The sequence below is a fragment of the Heloderma suspectum genome, chromosome 5, assembly GCF_057233095.1.
Source record: "Heloderma suspectum isolate Gila_16-S chromosome 5, 16-S_ref, whole genome shotgun sequence".
NCBI lineage: Eukaryota > Metazoa > Chordata > Lepidosauria > Squamata > Helodermatidae > Heloderma > Heloderma suspectum.
Genome location: NC_139462.1, coordinates 160,016,951 through 160,033,980, shown reverse-complemented (window position 1 = coordinate 160,033,980; position 17,030 = coordinate 160,016,951). Strand labels below are relative to the sequence as shown.

At 43.0% G+C, this 17,030-nt stretch overlaps 1 protein-coding gene across 1 annotated transcript; it reads left to right on the top strand.

The window, feature by feature from the left end:
* The first annotated feature begins 917 nt into the window (after window positions 1-917).
* On the top strand, window positions 918-16,744 carry LOC146344715 (CX3C chemokine receptor 1-like). The gene is made up of 4 exons (XM_084858033.1): window positions 918-1,119; window positions 1,801-1,917; window positions 3,349-3,544; window positions 14,166-16,744. Exon 4 carries the CDS (start codon window positions 14,179-14,181, stop codon window positions 15,235-15,237), a length of 1,059 nt encoding a protein of 352 aa, XP_084714159.1. The 5' UTR covers window positions 918-1,119; window positions 1,801-1,917; window positions 3,349-3,544; window positions 14,166-14,178; the 3' UTR covers window positions 15,238-16,744.
* The last annotated feature ends 286 nt before the right edge of the window (window positions 16,745-17,030 follow it).

Sequence of the window (17,030 nt, the reverse complement as noted above, 5' to 3'; positions counted from 1 at the left end):
TCCACCCCCTCCTCCCCACAGCAGCCCCTCCAACCCCCTGAAAATCCAACACGTAGGGTCAGGGGACCCTGCTGATTGGGGTGAGGTGGAAGGGGGATCTCCAAAAAACAGACAGAGGCCCTTTTTTTGTGTTTGCCCCTTCCTCCATAAGAAAGAAATCCCAGTATTTCCAAAAGAACACTTCACTGATTATCTCCAGCTCTATTCCCAGCCATAACTATAGTTACCTTCTCCTTCTACTGTGTCTCCCCTCTTTTCAGTGGCTCCTTCACACGGAGATGTTTTAGTGCAATTGTCATTCTTCAGTCATGGTTTTTCCTGTGCACTTTACACAACGTCTTGCCCTGCAGCTGTTGTCCCGCCTCCCCCGCCCCCCCGTTTCCCTGTGTTATTTCTTAATGGGGAAAATGCAGTATTTTCTCAGGTAGCACCATGAAACCGCCACCTCCTCCCATGTACTTCTGCCATGGTGCAATGAGCTGCTTTTGTGTGGGCAGTTGTTGGGGCACAATTCTCATGACAGCACCTGTGACAACGATGCGGTGGGAGTGCCACCCTGCTGCACATGCGCCTTTTCGCCTCTTTGCCATTCCGCTATTGGTTGCCTGCAGAACCCAACATGGTGGGAGTCTGTAAGCCTGGTGGAGCGTTTTTGCTGCCTCTCCTCCGTTTCTCCTTCCTGTTCCCACCGCTACCCCAGCAGCTACAGCTTTGCTTTACAATGGGATCGGGGGACTGTTCTGCTCTGCAAGTTCTGCCCAGGAAACTTAACCCTTTCTATCCAATCCCTATGCACACACAAATGAGAGCAGTGTCACCCCTTTCCATTCAATCTCCTCTCCCAGTGTATACACAAATGAGAAAGCGTTACTGCTTGCTTTTACAAGGACAATACTGACTTGCGCACTTTGGGGGGCGGACTTCCAAAGTTGCAAAGTTTCAGCGCTTCACCATGGGATCGGGGGATCGCTCTGCTCTGCAAGTGCTGCCCAGAATACTTTTAACCCTTCATATTCAATCCCCACGTGTACACAAACATGGAGATGTAGCTGCTTGCTGGTGGGGGAGGGGGAGCAGATTTCCATTGCTGCGAAAGTACTGTGGAATACAGTGGCCAAGGTAGGGATCAAAGGCAACAGAAGAGAAAAGGGGAGGCAAGAAAGTTGAAATTAAAAAGTTCATGCCGAGAAGGGGAAGGGGCTACCCCAAAGGGAATGAACAGCAGCGTGTACAATGTTGCTGACATCTGAAAACATCCCACCAGGCTCCACCCACCAGTGTAAATGACAGGTAGCATTATGCAGTAAAGAAAAAAAAGTTGTGTAAAGAGCCGATTTAAAATTCTGCAAAGAATCCGGAAGAAGGAACGGTAAATTAAAGGATAAAAGCCTAGTGTGGAGACGCCCCAGGTCTCGCCCAAGACAATCTTCTCAAAGCTTCAACTAATAGCTAACAGGATACAACAACCTTCACTGAGTGGAGCCTTTCTGTCCATGGTTCCAATCCTCTATGTTTTGTATAAGCTACTGCAATGAGCAGGTGGTATGAGGAGGCACATCACAGAAAGAGAGTGTTTTGCTGTAGAAGTGGTTGGCCTTTTGGCTTTCTCTTTAGTTTTGCTGGGAAACGGAAGCTGCAGTCCTATACCAACTTACTTGGAAGTAAGCCCTATTGAATGTAATGGGACTTGCTTCTGAGTAGACATAGAAAGGGTTGCACTGTAAAAGTTCTTTTTAGTTTCCCAATAAATACATGGGGCCCTTTTCTGCAAATGATGCAGTCCATCTTAATTTTTCCCAGCATTGCTTGGGCAGACTCTTTCTCCACAGAAGAATACGTGTATGAAATAAAACAATGGTGGATCGGTAAACTGAAGAACAAAACAGAAGAGAGTCCCACTTGTGGTTGTCGCCTTGGGTAAGCATTAGTTCATAAATGGAATCTATCCTTTCTCTTCCCAGCATGCCTTGGGCATAATTCATCTCCCAAGATGACTGCATGGACAGAGCATGGAAACCACAGTAGATTGCTAATTTTATGACAAAACCCCCCACATAGCCTTCATTCTGTCTTCTATAAAGCAGTGGATCAAGAACGTCCACCTGTCTCCACACCTGGAATACCGAACATAAGCACTACTTGTGGTTCTCATTCTTAATTTTGTTCATTCTAAATTATGGATGTCACAGTAGATATCCTGCAGAAGCAGGGGGTTCGACTAGATAACCTTTGACATCTTTTCCAACTCTATGAAAAAGACCCTCTTTTGTAATTGGTAGGTGTAAACCTTGGCTGGTGCACTGGAGACATAGCTCAGTGGTACAGTATTTGATTGCAGAGCAAGGGATTCGCAGTTTGAATTTGGGTGCCCTCTCAGAACGTTTGCCTGTTTCTCGGCAATACAAGCAGTCTGCCTTAGCCCTTCTTAGCAACTTGCCTATTTTCTTTCCCCAGAAGCACAATGAGATGTATGACAGGCAGAATGGTAGAAATACAAAAGCATAAATCCTCCTACCACGTAAAAGCAATAGATGAGTAGAGAACCTATTTTTTCCTCTCAGAAACTACAGAGACGAGCCATGATATTATACGTACTTATTCAAGTTGAAAAAGGGAACTGGGAGAAGTGAGGGAAATGGAAATTGCTGCAGGAGTATGCAAAAAAATGATTGTAAAATAATGCTGATGCAGCCTGGTAGCAATTGCTTTATGTCACACTGTTGAATTGTTAAACCACTAAACTGAAATTTGACATGAATTTGGAGAAACGTCTGTAGGAATCTTGAGGGAAGGTGTTTTTTTTTAATGAAGAATAGCAAAATTGTTAGGGGGAGTTTCATCTCTATATTTAAGGCTTCTAATTTTTCCACAAAAAAAATAATGTTAAATAAATAAAGCCTGATGCAATCCAGAAAAAATAATGTTCCAAAAATACTTACTGTTTCACACAGGACTGGCCCAAGCCATTTTGTGGCCTGAAAAACAGCAGCAAATTGCATGCACACACACATCCCCCCCCCCCCCCTGGAAGTAAAAAAATACAATGGCAGTAAAAATACAATGCGTCTACATTATATAGGATGAATATAATGTAGACCCATCTAATGTAGACCCATTGAAATGAATGGGACTTCAGTTAGACTTACATTGAATATAAGCCAATGGATACAACCCAATAATAATAAATTTCTGTGACTAAAAATTTGCTGCCCTTTTATGCCAACCAAAATCAGCTGCCTGAGACAGCTGCCTCACTCTTCCTAATGGTAGGGCTAGTCCTGGTTTCATATGATCCAGTTTTCTGAGGGCTTGATGGATGTCATGTCATAATCCTGCCCCTTCTCTCAGGCCAATGCAACAAGTGCAAGATTGAATATCGTGGTCAGACTATGCAAAATGTCTGAGGAAACAGTTCATTTCACTTGCTGAGCTTGCAAAAGGAAAAAGGTCACAGCTTCTACAGTAACTGTTCTGGCTATCTTCGAAAGCAGAAAAGGATTGGATCTGAACATATTTCATTCATAGCAAGGCAGAATTTACTAAGGTAAGACTAAGAAACTCTTAGCTGGCTGGGGGATGCTGGGAGGTGTAGGCTTTTTCTCTGTCTAAACAGGCATACGATTGCACCCTAAATTATTCAATTCCCCCACCCGGATACATGTACTGCTCAGTAGATACCAGCCTCATGTAATCTTGATCCTAACCACCAGCTACGAAAGTATATTTTAGGGCTGACAATGTATTAGGGATGTCTTAGTAGATTAATCATATAAGCTATGGTCAGTTAATTAATTGATTAAACATGCATATGAGTAAAAATAATAGTTCTGCTGCAAAAAGTATACCTTATTTTTAGATGGTGCATGCATATGTCATAGTGGGCATCTTAGAAGAGATATTTCCTCGTCTGTGGAAGAGAAGGAGAAATTTGTCTTTTGAAACAGTATTGCCATCTGCAGCATTTTAAAGTATTTGTTTTAAACTTATATTAATCCACTCCCCATTAATTAAGGACACCTTTCTATTTGATCAAAAGCTTTTTAGTTGATTAAATGTTTGTTGTTGTTGTTCAGTCGTTCAGTCGTGTCCGACTCTTCGTGACCCCATGGACCATAGCACGCCAGGCCTTAAATGTTGCAGCCCTGGTAAATGTGCGGAGAAATTATACAGTGGAATGCCTTGTCTCATTGTACAAACAATTAGAAAATGGAATGATTTGCCACAGGGATTGCACTATAAAAATATAGAGATACAGGATTGAAACACCAGTTGAGGATCATGGTATGGAACAACCTAATGGTGTTACAGTAAAAGAAGAAAAGTGTGGGTTGGATCCAGACTTAGTCAGGCTTAGGGAAGAGCCATTGAAAAAATGGAACTTAAGTTAGTCTTGTAATCTTGTCATGACTAACTTAAGTCCCATTTATTTCAGTGGGTCTGCTCTAAGTATGACGAAGTCTGGATCCAACTCAAAGTGTATTATATATTTTTCACATAATCAAAAAAAGACCCAGTCCTACCTCAACATTTATGAAAATGTAGTGCTAAAAAGAAAAAAATAAGGGAGAGTTTAAAGACCATGCAGAGTGCATTTCTAGGTTCTGGAAGACCTAACTGCATTGTTTGGTTTCCTTTTCCATCCTGCTGAACCAGCACACCAGTGTTTATGATAGGCTTTACAACTCCACTATGTTAATAACTACACTACAAGCTTGAATGGTGGCACAGGCCCCTAAAACAGTGTTAGAAATACGCTGGATGCCACTGGGAAAATGTATTAACCTCTTTATACTTTAGTTTTCAAACACTGATAGTAGTGAAGCCCTTTTAGACTCTGTGCAATGCTTAGGTACTATTGAGATCTGTGAAGTGTCTACCTACCATAAACAGCTGGTAAAGAGGACCTCAACGAATACAATTAAAGAAAAATATGGGACACAATCCAGCCACACCTTTGTAGTTCCATTGATTTCAATGTGAGGGGCTGCAATCCCATACCTAGCTTCTTGGAAGTACGCCCTATTGAACTCAATGGGACAATTCTGAGTAGACATATGTAGAAGTGCTCTGTTAAAATCACACTTAGTTCTCCATTAGTCCCAACAGAAACTTTATTTCTGAGGCTAACAGGAGCTTCAGGGTGCAGTTTTTGTTAGGCCCATGGAATGGTAGGAAAAGGTTAATCCCCTCCCTGCCCGCTGTAGTCCTAATCCTGATTTACCTCCCCTATGGCAGCTACTTACATCTTTAAAACATTAGCATAACATGTAGTTTGACCCTTAAACATGCTTTGGCTGTATCATCCACATGGTAATCACCTAAAAGCATCTGAAAGCACACTGTTAAAATCTTCCTTCTGCCAACAAAGTCAGTAGACGGACTTGGGCAAACCATTCTCTGTCAGCCTCACATTCCCCATCTGCATTATGGGAATAATAATACTGGCCTATTTTACGATGGTGCTTTAAAGTTTACTGAGATAATATATGTGAAACACTTTGGACTCTCAAAAGGTTCAGAAATTTTTATTATTTTCAAACTATTGTAGAGGCCTGGGTTTGGATGCCATGTGGATAGTTAACACTGCCAATGAAATCTAGGTCTCTGAGAATGAGGAAAATTATCTTTACTAATATGATGCTTTTACATGGCATGGTTTTTTTCTCCATAAGTTTTTAAAATCATACATCATCTTGCAAAGTTATAAAATTAGGAATCTATTCCAATAATTAATGACTGCTGTATCTTTTTTTTCCCAATGTAACCTTTTCCCACTTAATTTTCCTTTAATAATGTTTAAATATATTATGATACGCATGCAATATCTTTTTCATCAAAACTTACAAAATAGCAAATTCATATTGAGGACTATGCTCAGTAACTTACACTATTTGGTAAAGGTTATTCTTGGAAGTTATAATCTTTGTCCCATATTCTGTAAATACTGTATACTCCAATACACAGTAGAATGAAACATTTGATGGTTGACAGTGACTTTTATGCAATTTGATTGACTTACGTAACCCTAGTATGTTTTTATGACTTATGATTGTACTGTAAATTGTTTCCAGGGCAGTAGCTGTCTTAGGCTGTTGCACCAACAACAACAAAAGAGTTTTGTGGCACCTTAAAGACTTACAAATCTATTCTGGCATAAGCTTTTGTCCACTGTGAACACAGTTACTGGGTTCATTTGATGAAATACATTAAATTATATTACTACAACTGCATACAACCTCCTTTCCCCAAGCATGTCTAATATGGATCAGTGTTCTCATTTCTAATATTTGTCAGGCTTTTCCCAAGAATTCTTTCTGCTCTGGCACAGTGCTTAACTGCCCATGCCTGGCAGACACAATGTTTGCATCTGTTAGGAGATTTATAATACTAGTCAGACAGAAGCCGTTCTATCAGTGGGAGGGAATTCTGTCAGAGGAATGGAGTGGGGGTCAATTTTTGTGCCCTCAAACTCTGCTCTTGAGGGTTGGGGGACCCTCTAGAGCAGATCTGGAGGGGATGTAGGGATCCTTAGGGGGAAGGAGGTGGGGGGAACATCCCATTGTGCAAGCAGAAGTCTGCTCATGTAGCACTGGCTTTGCCCAATACAAATTCGTACTTGTACTGGCATCTTAAATTAAGCTCACCAAGATCATTTTAGAATATCTTCTAACAGTGTGATCTTATGCATGTCTATTCAGAAGTAATTGGCACCGAGTTCAATAGAATTGATTCCTAGGTCAATGGTTGTAGGATTGGACCATAAGCCAACAAGCTTTAATTGAATAAATTGTTTCAATAATGATATCCCCATATCTTGAAACTTAGGGCAACTTCAACATAAATGTAAAAACCTAGGGTTAACACAGCACACTCCTAGCAGTCAAATTTATTTCCCCAACAACCTATTCAAGCTCCATGATATCAGATACCATGTGTAGATCATCTAAAATTTGGTTTCCTTTCAGTTTCTGAATGCTTGCAGCTGAGGTTTGAAGGGCACAATCCTATGCATGTTTAGACAGAAGAAAGTCCTACAACTCCCAGCATTCCCCAGCCAGCCATCTCTGGCTGGAGCATGCTGGGAGTTGTAGGACTTTCTTCTGTCTAAACATGCATAGGATTGTGCCCTTAACGTGCAATCAGCCTGCTTCATTTATGGAATGTACGGGAGATCTAGACAATGTCATCATCCACGTGTAACCCTCCCATGTTTTCCCACTGATTCTTCTGCCCTTTTTTCTTCTTTTTGCCACAGAAGATCCTTTTAGTAAGAAAAGACTGAAAAGCTAGCTGCACAATGCCTTCTGATTGTGTAGGAAGCCTCCTTCTGGGAGCACCCTAAGATTTAGAAGGATGTATCAATCATAGAATCACCTCCATTCTCTTGGTATTACGGTACACCCAGTTGATCTACTTTCAGCTGCTGCTGCAAATTGTTTAACATTTACTGTTATGGCTCACTCTCAATAATATACCATAAATGTAGACTATTGTATCTCCTTGCTTGTTTGTTTCTTATCTGTCAGTCAATTTTCTTTTAGCAAGTTCTTGTCACCCATTTTGTTGTTACAACCAACCCATGGCAATATAATTGGTAAAGTTTGAAAAAAGGAATCTGTGTAGCGCAATGTTGTTTGAACAACTTTCTCTTATGACACAACAGTTTGCTAACATGTGCTACAATAGTGGAAAGAGGGGAATCTTCAACTGCTTTTAAAATTATGAAGTTGCTACACTTTTAGAACTGTACCCATCCCAAATCCAGAATAGAAAATAATATGGGAAGAAGAGGCATTATGACGATAAATCTAGAGGTGCAATTAACCATACTTCTAAAACCTTTTGTTTTGTCTAAAGTCTAAACTATAGGGAATATATACCATGAGTCGGATCCAGATTTATACTGGATCAACTGCACTAGCAGAACCAGACTTCTCCACCCACTCCTTCCCATGGCAGCCCCTCTGCCCCCCTGAAAATGCTGAGAGTCAGGAAACCCTGCTTAATGGGGTGAGCTGTGGTGTGTAAGGGTCCCTCAAATCAGGCAGAAGGACCTTTCGCAAGTGGAGCCCTTCTTTTCGAGAAAGGCAGATCCTGGATCAACCCACTAATTGATATCACATTAGGTTTACTACACCCTCACTAAATTTAGCCCCTAAATATTCAAGAAATAATTAGGATAAACTGGGCTATTTTCTAAAACCAATGTAGAATGTAGGCTTGGTGTCAATAGAGGAAAATAAGGCTACAATCAAATGCATCCCTTGTTTTATTTCAAACACCATGTATAATTGCATGTTCCACCACTAGGAGTACTTAAGAGGTAGCTGTGGGGCTGCTGTTTGGGGATTTCTACACCAGCCTAAAATCCTGCATTTAAAACGGGGCTTTCCACTTCCGTTTTAAATGCAGGATCACAACTGATCCCCTTTACACGCGCTTCCTTCTCTGTAGATGGCCATTCCCACAGTGTTATGTTTCCGTGAAGAGGCATTACACACGCTCCAGGTTCAACGATACTTGCTCCTGGGTTCCTGTCCCTTGCACATTACTGGTGGATGGGGACTGACACGCGGACAGCCCCTCCCACCGATCTCCCTGGGCCCCGCCTCCTTCTTCCATGCTTTTGGCCAGTCCTTGCCGTTCAGTCCCTCTGCTGCTCCTCTGCTCTGCCGCCCCCCCCTCGTGCCGCTCTGCTGCTTTGCCCTTCTGCCTTGAACAGGCAGGCTGAAAATGGCGAGGAGCCAAAATGGTGCATGTGCGGGAAGGCTGAACGCCCATCAGACCCTTGTCACCAGTTTCGACATCATGACTATGCCCCCAACAACCACACTCAGCGTTTCATTCACGCTAGGGGAGAAATACACGGGGAGGACGTGGCACTCCATTTGCCCATATCTGGAAAAACACCCCATTTTTTCCATTTGAGGAAAACATGGGGTAGGTGGGAGGAAATGGTGGAATAATGACTGGGCAACAACGACGTCATGTAATGGACCCACACAATTCAGTGAGTGAGCAACCATGAATGCACAATAAACTTGAGGTGTAGAGATCCCCTTTCATTTTCCCCCAGCCCAACACACACACTAGACAACCAGTCTCTTCAGGCAAATAAACTAACCCTACCTTTCCCACTCTATGCTCATTTGCTTGTGAGTAAACCCCCACTAAACTGCATGGGACTTATTTCCAAATAAACATACATATGATCTGGTTGTACATGACAAAGAAAGAGAGAAATGAATTAAGGGCATCATCCTATGGCTGCAAGTCAGCAGCTAGATGACCATACGATTGGTCGGTTCCCGGGAATTGACCTCGGGGCCCGCGCTCCAAGGTTGGTTCCCAGAGAACCAACCCCCCACACACATCGCCTTGTAGGCAGCGCAGATCGGCCCCGCACTCGTACGAGCAGTGCAGAGCGGGGAAAATGGGGCATTCCTGGGGGCAGGGCGGGGAGGTTGGAAATGCAAGTACGACACAGCCACCGCTTCTCGTGCTCTGAGGTCCCGAAGCTAGACAGCCAAAATCAGCTGTCTAGCCGCGAAAGCTGGGTGGGGCAGCGAGGAGGAGACCCGCTCCTTACCTCTCCTCCCACCCTGCACTGGATAGGTGGTTGCCCCCGGGCTCGGAGGCAACTGTCGATCCATATAGGATTGCTCCCTCCATCAAACATCAGCAAGACCATAATATTAGTGGAAAACAAAAACCCCTACAAAATTCTTAATGGAATTATTGGCATGTTCTTATAATGTAAAGTCCTGCAGTGATATAATTCGCTTATCATATAACAGCTATAGCTGAGAACTGATATAGGAAATAAGTTTAGGTGAGTATAAAAGTATTCCTCCCAGGAGTTCTTTCAAAGTTAGCAGGGTTAATAAGAAACTACTCACCTCCAAATAAAGACCAACCATGTCTCAAAGTCCTGGAGACCATGTTAGTCATTTACTGTAGACTCTAATGTATGCAGGAAACCAACCAGTGTCTTTTTAAAATTTTATCTGAAAAATGGAAGCAAATGTTAAATTCAACAAATCTTGCTTGTTAGCAATCTGATTGTTTTCTTGTCTATTCCCATATCACCTTGCTTTCTTCTGTTTCCCCATTCCAATGCCCTCCTCCCTGCCACCCCCCGCAAGACCTGGTCTCCAGAAGGGATGGGTCTAAATCTAAATCCATCATTTGGATTTAGACCCAGGAGTGCTGATGAAATTGTGGCTCCAGAAACACTATTTAATTGGCAGAGCCTTGTGACAGCTGAAGACACAGGAGAGCTTTTGGAGAGGGCTGAGGACAGTCAGAAAGAGGCAGGGTTTTCTGTTGTGGCTTGTGGTAACGTGCACTCTTCCCCATGCCTGTCTCTGGGGAACTGGTTCCTGTATGGTTACAATACAATACAAATCAAAACAATAAATGTGCATGTGCACCAGCCTTCCCCAACATGGTGCCTTCCAGATGATTTGGACTACAACCTCCATCATCACCAGCCAGCATGGGCAATTGTCGGGGACAATGGGAGTTGAGTTCAAAGAAACTGGAGGGAAAACCCATGTTGGGGAAAGCTGGTGTACACCATGGGAAATGACGCCACGACGAGATGGTGGTGTGGTATAGCGGAATTGCACAAATACCCAAGAGTCTCATTCTGCCATTTCTAAATAATACTACACTTTCCTTGTTCTGAGGATAAAATGGAGAGGAGGGAAATCATGTATGCCACCTTGGGCTCCTTGGAGGAAAAGGTGGGAAATGAATGTAACAAATAAACAAATTATTTTAAAGCGAGAAGAAGCAGCATGCTACATTTTTAACATAGCACGTTGCTAGCCTTGGTGACATAATTCATGCAAGCACGCAGTAAAAGAAGGGAGCAGCCTGCTCTTAGATTTGGGAGACTGGGCTGATGTTGGTGAGAATCTGATGCTGTCTGTGCACTTGCTTCTGCACCCTGTACGAACATAGCAAGAAGCATCTTGAGAAGCAGACTACCTGACACATGGACTACGCCCTGTGTGGAGGGATGACACATAGGCCTGAAGTGTCATTTCTGTGGGGAGGAACCTGTCAAGATGAAAGCTAGCTCAGCGCACATGGGCCTTCCCACACAGGTTCCCACTGGGCCAACACGTGCAGGCATTCTACAGCATTGCCACACTGCTACCAGGGCCTGCCCCTGTGTTGCCACATTTGTGGCTGGACGGGAAGCTGCATCCTGTTCTCAGAGTGCTGAAATCACACTTGCTTTGACAGAGCCGATACAACAGACCCTTCAGTGAAGGGTGTCTCCCCGGTGGGAAAATGATCGTGTTATGTCTTAGAGTGGCCTACTGCTTGGTTTCAAACCTGGATTGAAACTAACACTAAGAGTGGGAACCATCAAAATGTCAGTGCTGAGGTTTCATTCTTTTGGGAGGGGAGCAATGTGTCGGTGAATATGAATGAACCTCCAAGAAAAGGGCAGAACAAGGTTTCTTTTGAGAGATTACAGGATGGTTTATCATAGAGAGCAGTTAAATGTGAACTGTTCTGAGACAAAGGTAGTCCCTCTGGAGCCCACCCAAAAGGCACAAATGGACACTAGATGACCAGGAGATTGAACAAACTCAAGACATTTTAATCCCCACGAGTTTGCTTTTCAGAAAGAGGTTATGGAACTGCCATCTGTCTGCCATTTAGGGGCAGACTAGACAAGATGAGAGAGAGCCGTGATCAGATCTCCTGTCTCTTAATTTGCGGGGGGGGGACAAAAGCTAGCCACTGCGAGGCCCAATTTGGACCAGGCCTTCAGCACTGGGGGTGGGATGTTAACATTTTCTTCCACATGTGAGCCATCTTCCTGATTAATCCTCCTACCCCCACTGTGATTTCCATTAGGGGAAATTCACTGCGGGCAGGGTGGGGTGGGGATACTGCTTTTAATAAACTTTTAGACAGACAAGAGACCCAATCCCAAATCTCCATCTAGTTTGGCCCTCTGGCTTCAGGATCATCAGAACCAGTCTTTGCATGGATGAAAGGAGGGTGTTTTATTTCCTCAGCACTTCAGGGAAATGTTTCCACAATTAACTTATGTGGCCAAGGTCTGGGGCTATCTGGAAATCGCAGAAAACATTAGAGGAAGTAAACTGTAAACAACGTCACAGAAGCATCTAAAAAAGGGTGACTTGCAATTATCAAGATGTACATTTCAATGCAACATGTCTACATATTATGAAAGCAAATCAATTTGGCTTTAACATAGGCCTAAAAAGTCTGAGACTTAATCCAAGAAGCCTCAAATGTCCCTTCTGCACACGGGAGTATCCCCAGTTTTCTTACACTAGTAGAAGGTTGTAGCTCAGTTTTCTAACTGTTAACAGCAGTTGAAGAGCTCTGCCCAATTGTGACCAGTATGGTTTAGCTGAAGTGGTGATGGATACCTGTTTTGCCCCATTACAGCTAGAATGTCCAATTATGCACAGCCAAAAAAGAGGAAATGCATCACCAAAAATGAGGACAGAGACTTGCACAAATGTGCCTATGCTGCGCAAAGATGCAAATTTAGAAATAATTGAAATAGCAATATAGCACATCTGACCATCATGGAGAAGACTGTGACCAGGTGACCAGTGGGCCTGCTCAAGATGCTGTCCAGGTGCTAACACTTGATGGGCAACTTCAAGGCCCCTGGCTGCTCTGGATCAACTGACCTGGTGGAAATTGACTTCCCTATCCCCTCCTTCCCCTGGCAGCCCCCCGAAAATGCTACAGAGTGGGCCAGTTCACATGATACAACAAACCACCATGGCTTAATTAACCTTTGGGGCACCACAGCATGTGCAAGCTTCCATTTTGGATATGCAAGCCCACTGGCAGGTGCTGTGGCTTGTCGTGTCATACAAACCGAGGCAGCAGGGGGTGTTTGAGGGTAAGACAAACCTTAAATAGCCCACGGTTTGTTTTAGGGTTATTTGAGGGTTGCCTAACCTATATATAGAAATGAATATATAGAAATGAAATAAATTTGGTATAGAAATGAAATAAATAAATGAATGAATGAATAAAATAACCTTTGAACAACCCCTGCTGCCTGGGTTTGCTTGACATGACAAGCCATGGCATGGGTGCCATGCAAAAATGGCAGCCACAGTCACCACACATGATGCGACAGCTCCCGCAGGTAAGTTAAGGCGTGGTGTTACATTGTGTGAACCAGGCCAGAGAGTCAGAAGACCCTGCTAAGTGGGGTGAGCTGTCATCTAGGCAGGGCTACCCCAAAATCTGGCAGAAGTTATTTCCATAAAAGAAGCCCTTGAAGGTGCTGCCCACATTGAAATGAAAGAGGAAGTCCACACACACAACCTCTGTGTACACCTTAAGACAATAGTTTGATGTTAAAAATGGACGGAAAAGCAACCCGAGGGGCGGAGGACTGAGTCTTCCACTGTAGCTGCTTTTCACGTTTGTATATGCTATTATTAATACATACATTGAACTATCCGTATTTAGTCCTTGGGTCCACATTTCTAAATGATAATAATATTGAAACACTGGTGAAGGTGTAAATAAGCTGCAAGGACAAAAATGATTGGAAGGGGCTAAAACATGGGCCACAAAGCCCACAATCCAGCCCAAATTAGTTGTAACTCAAAAAACAGCAGGGTGTGCAGTGCATTCCTTTACGTGTCTACCGAAATGTAAGCCCATTGAGTTCAATGGGGCCTATGCTCAGGTAAGTGGGTAAAGCAGCCTTCCCCAACCCAGGGATGTGCTGGACCACAACTCCACAGATGTTGGACCATAACGACTTCCAGATGTGTTGGAGCAGAACTCTCATCATCCTCAGCAACCATTACAATTGGTAGTGCTAGTTGGGGGTGATGGAAATTGTGGTCCACCACACTTGGAGGGAAGCAGGCTGCAGAAGGCTGATAAATTAGTGCAACCTCAGGCATTTAAACTGTGCATTTTTACTAACTTTCCATTTACTAACTTTTGCTGGATGGCACTCATATCCATCAGGGAGAGGCTGAACATGTTCAACTCCTTATCTAAGGGCTTGCTCAGTTATGCTACTGAAGTGCTTTGCAGTATAACACTTGTAACTGCTATTCATTTGAAATAAGACTGTGTATCCCCTCCATAATTTACTGTGCTACTCTTTTATATTTTATTTCCAGGCAAATATTCACCATGACTGGGGAAGAAATTGAGACAACCACTGATTTTGTCTATGAAGAGCTGGCTGCTCCATGTGATAAAACAGACATCCAGATGTTTGGGAAACTCTTTCTGCCAATACTGTATGCTCTTGTGTTCATCACTGGGCTAGCGGGAAATTTCCTGGTGGTTTTTACTATTGTGAAAGGTGGGCGCCAAAGGAGCATCACTGACATATTTCTCTTGAATCTGGCCATCTCTGATCTTCTCTTTGTGGTTTCTCTTCCTTTTTGGGCTTTTTATATCCTACATGGATGGACACTTGGGAACCTTTCATGCCAAATAGTGTCCTCTTTCTATTCTGTGGGCTTCTTCGGAGGCATGTTTTTCATCACCATCATAAGCATTGATAGGTACCTGGCTATCGTCCGTGCAACGTTTGTTATGAAAGCCAGAACGGTCAACCATGGCTATCTCATTAGCTTTGTAGTATGGGCACTGGCAATTCTATTTGCAACTCCCCACTTTGTGTTCATCCAAAAGTCAGAGAGCAAATGTACTTCTCTGTATCCAGAACATCTTGAGAAAATCTGGCCAATTTTCAGCTATATGGAAACAAACATCATAGGGTTCCTTCTCCCATTGTGTATCATGAGCTTCTGCTACCTGTGGATCATCAAAACCTTGCGCTCCTGCAAAACTAACCGGAAAAAAAGAGCCATGAGACTGATTTTCACGGTGGTGATTGTGTTTTTTCTATTCTGGACTCCGTACCATATATCACTTTTACTGCAGGTATTAAGGTTCTATGATGTCTTTGAGGCCTGCAGCTCCTTAAGGCTTTTAGACTACATGATACATGTGACTGAACCACTAGCTTTCAGCCACTGCTGTCTTAATCCAATCATCTATGCTTTTGCTGGTGAAAAATTCAGAAAGTTCCTGTCTCAGTTGTTTCTCAGGTGTCTCTCATTCATCTGCTTCTGTGTGCCTTCCAGCCAATGTCATGGTAGAGATCCCATTCCTGAGGCTGCCTTTACCAGCAACCAGACTCAGAATACCAGCGACCAAGATGGCTCTGTCCTTCTCTGACTGAGTATTAATGGACATACTGGAGATTATTTGATATACTGAGTACTTAGCAGTCATTGCCTAGTTGTGAGCAAACACATTGTTTTCCTCACTGTTCTTGACAAAACAGCAACATTTGTGCCATTATTCACTTTAGGCCCAGAAATATTGTAAATACGTTAGATAACATTTTTTGTACAATCCTGCTTTCATTATTAGAGCACAACTACACATTTATGATATTTAGCAAATAGCAAATATTAATAGCTAATAAAAGTTATATTATCTAAAGCAATAGTTTCCTTAACTTGTTTCCCACTGTTCCTTACATTAATATCTTATTGAGGTAGAGACTGGACACTGTACTGGAACCTGTGGCTGCTTAGAGGGCTTGCAACAGCACAAATTTTCAGGAGAGGAGGGAAGAGTTATGACAGCACAGAGCTATAGTAACTCCCTGCTTAGTTCCTGGCAGTGCTGTAAATCCCATAAACAGCTAAAAGATTAGGCACAGTGCCCCTCTTCCTCCTTTCTCAGTCATTGTGCCCTTTAGTCAGCGCTAGAGGCTACAGTGTTCCAAACGAAAGGACAAAATTATCTTCAGAGGTGTATCCATATAAGATCTACACAAACAATTCAACAGCAAGTGTTCTGCTGACTCAGCTCAAACAGTAGTAGACTGTCATAGACACTGCCATTCATAAAGGATATGGTATTTCGCAATTACATGCTCAGCCTAAAGGGGAAGAGAGAGAGAGAGAGAGAGAGAGAGAAGCTGGAGGAGAAGGAGCCAGCAAAAAAAGAAATACTGCAACAACAAACCTAATAATCCATGTCCTTGCTTTTATAAAATGCTCAACCACTGTGAAAGAGGAAGAATCCTTTTGGCAAAGGCGGAAGTCCCATCCATGCTGCAATTGCAACAAAACAAAGCCAGGAAAAGGAGGAACAGCATCAAATTGTTAGGAAACCACTGTGCACCTGCATGGGGTTTTAGCAAGACCAGAACAAGCTGACAGACTAGACAATCCAACCACTTCTGTTTTTGTCCTTCAGACCAAATTAGTGAGCCTATTCCGTTTTGAAACCACAGCACGTAGGGACTCTTCAGCAAACAAGTAAAGCACAACTTTTCAAGGCCTCGCACAACACTGGGGTTTGTTTGTTTGTTTTCCATCTTTCCTCTCTTCTTGCCTCACCGGCAAGCTAGCTGTCACAACCTGAAGGAGAAAGTTAAGTTGTAAATGCACATATCGGGTTTCGTTGTAAGAACTCAAAACAGACATCATATTCCATTTAATGGAACCAATGACCTAGGGAGGTGGTGGGCTGTCCCACACTGGAGGCATTCAAGATGAGGCTGGACAGCCATCTGTTGGGGATGCTCTGACTTGGATTCCTGCATTGAGCAGGGGTTGGACTTGATGGTCTTGTAGGCCCCTTCCAACCCTACTATTCTATGATTCTATGTATTTTGCACCTTTTCTCCCTCCTTGAAAATAAATATGTGTAGGGTGGAAGGGATGTGAGCTGTTGTTAAAACATAGAATTATGTCATGAACCCGCACACCAAATTCCACTGTGATAGCTTAATGTTTGAGGGAGACATTACGTTACAAGCAAGCAAAAAGATAATGCCAAGCATATGAGTTAAACCAAACACCTCACTTCATTTGAAATAAGTGGCCCATTTCTACAGATCCACTTAAGTCATATGGGAATAGTGATGTATACAACTGCAACAGCTAAAGCTCAATCCAGTACTTGGCATGTGGGACAGATGTGCTAGGTGAGGAGTGGGAAGAAGGTAGATT

What these genes read in the sequence shown, in the direction of transcription:
- LOC146344715 (XM_084858033.1), top strand. Translation starts at nt 14,179, where the DNA reads ATGACTGGGGAAGAAATTGAGACAACCACTGATTTTGTCTATGAAGAG.